Source organism: Mauremys reevesii, linkage group 13 (genome assembly GCF_016161935.1).
Source record: "Mauremys reevesii isolate NIE-2019 linkage group 13, ASM1616193v1, whole genome shotgun sequence".
Classification (NCBI taxonomy): domain Eukaryota; kingdom Metazoa; phylum Chordata; order Testudines; family Geoemydidae; genus Mauremys; species Mauremys reevesii.
Genome location: NC_052635.1, coordinates 8551571 through 8554087, shown reverse-complemented (window position 1 = coordinate 8554087; position 2517 = coordinate 8551571). Strand labels below are relative to the sequence as shown.

Sequence of the window (2517 nt, the reverse complement as noted above, 5' to 3'; positions counted from 1 at the left end):
GTGTGTTGGGCAGTATAAAAAACACATTTCTGGGGGAAGGCCTGGGACTGAGAGTCTGGGGGAGTTCTGCTGCAGTGTAATTCATGAGTGGCTAGCTAGTAGCACTCAATACTATATACCTGGGGAGCAAATGACATGCTGGAGACTGTGTATTTACTGACCAGGAGTCAATGTTTTCACAGTAGAGCAGTGTAAGAGGCACCCCAGGTTGGAGAACAGAGGAGATACAGCTGTTTAGCAGTCTAGATGGTGCTCTAAGTAATGTCACACTAACCAAACCCTCCCCATTTCTCCAGGCCTTCCCTCCTCAAACATAACTGCAACAAAGAAACAAATAAAAGCATCAAACAACTCCAAAAATATAAATTAAAAAATGCACAAACAAAGAAACTAAAAAATCCACAAAGAACAAATGCATTGATACCTTGATCAGAGTTTTTATCCTAAAAAATAAGAAGAGCCAGAGACCCCACTAGTGCTATGGCTACTCATTTTATGTGCAAGGTTGATGATAGATAGATAGAGTGAGTGAGTGAGTGAGTATCTCATTTACATTGGTGTAACCCTAAAGTAAGTCTTATTTTTCTTAAGTTATGTTTGTCTGGATTTTTACATGTGTAAATAACCAGTTCTGCATAAAGATGTTGCATGGTATGTTCACATGGAGGCAATAATGTCATCAGATGATTATATTTATAAGGAAACTCAGAATGAAATTGTAATCAAAGGAGAAATATGGACATTTTATTCTTGCTGAATAACCTCCAGCCTATCAGTTTACTCAATGAACCTTTCACCTCCCTGTTTCTCATGCTGTAGATGATGGGATTCATCATTGGAGGCACCACAGAATAGAGAACACCCACCAAGAGATCCAGATTTGATGCTGAGCTGGACGTGGGTATCAGGTAGGCAAAGATGCTAGGGCAAACTAACAAAGAGACCATAGTGAGGTGAGGGAGGCAGGTGGAGAAGGCTTTACGCCGGCCCTGCACAGAGGGGATTCTCAGCACAGCTTTGAAGATCTGAATATATGACACAATTATGAAAACAAAGCAGCTTAAGGCTAAGCATGCACTGAAGACAATAGCCCCAGTTTCACTGAGGTCTGAGTCAGAGCAGGCGAGCTTGAGGAGCTGGGGGATTTCACAGAAGAACTGATCCACCACGTTCCCTCCACAGAAAGATATCACAAATGTGCTCCCAGTGTGCAGGGCAGAGTAAAGAATACCACTGATCCACACACCTGCTGCCATTTGGACACATGCCATCCTGTTCATCACTCTCTCATAGTGCAGTGGTTGGCAGATGGCGACGTGTCGGTCATATGCCATGACAGTCAATAATGCATAATCTGCTGAAATAAAGAAGATAAAGAGAAAGACTTGTGTGACGCATCCAGAATAAGAAATCGACCTGGTGTTCATGAGGGAATTGGCCATGGATTTGGGGATGGTGACAGAGATGGAGCCGAGGTCTAGGATGGACAGATTCACCAGGAAGAAGTACATGGGGGTGTGAAGATGGTGGTCAAGTGCTATGGCTGTGATGATGAGAAGATTCCCCACCAGGGCCACAAGGTAAATCACCAAGAACACCACAAAGTGTAAAATCTGCAGCTCCCAAATGTCAGAGAATCCCAGGAGAAGGAACTCAGTCACAGTGGTTTGATTGGACATTTTCTTCCTCACTACTTGTGTGATGCCTGTGGAAGGAATGAGAAAGGTTATGGTCAGGATTAGAGTGAGAGAGAGAATGGCCCTTATTCCCCTTCCTCATTGTATGAATGTCAAAGCTGCCCAGCGCTCATCACTTACAATGGCTTGGTGATGTTAGTGCTCCTCACCTCTGACAATCATTCAATTGTGTTATCACAGTTGTGTAAATTGGATCATCTCCTTTAAAGTCAACAGAGCTTCATCACTTTACCCCATCTGAGAAATAGGCCCATGGTGTGGCTTTATAAATGCAGTATGAAGGAAGGAACACAGTACATCCAAAATCCAATTCTGGCCAAGTTGGATCCCCTATTGCTACAAATAGAAGGCTCACCTCTTGAGCACTGTAGCCTGATTTGGGGTGAGTTAGTAGGGTTGGTGGAATTTATCCACTTAATTTAATTTTATTTGATAATTAATTTCCTAATTAATTAATAATAATAATTACTAGATATTAATAATATGGGTATCGCTCGCCAATATGTGTGATCAGAAGATAAAGTTTGTCTTGAATCAGGCTTCACAGAGTTTATACAAGGAGCTTCGAGGTATATGACAGGAACTTACACTGAGACAGAAATAGTCATAAAGACCTTTTATTAAAATCATTGAAACAATAAACAAATGTAAAAATGTTAAAAACAGTATGAGCTTACAAAGTTACAAAATATCACAGTTCTTTAAGAGATATATTTATGATAATACACAGTTCTAAATTCACTCTGTGCAGTAGCACTTTTGTGTGTTGTTAACACTTATAATAAAGGAAGTTGGTTAATATGAGTATGAGTTTAACTCT

General features: G+C 40.8%; 1 protein-coding gene across 1 annotated transcript; it reads right to left on the bottom strand.

Annotated features, from left to right (window-relative positions):
• Window positions 1-722: 722 nt before the first annotated feature.
• On the bottom strand, window positions 723-1679 carry LOC120380234 (olfactory receptor 14A16-like). Its single transcript, XM_039497769.1, has one exon. The coding sequence runs from the start codon at window positions 1677-1679 to the stop codon at window positions 723-725; it is 957 nt and encodes a 318-aa protein (XP_039353703.1).
• Between the last annotated feature and the right edge of the window lie 838 nt (window positions 1680-2517).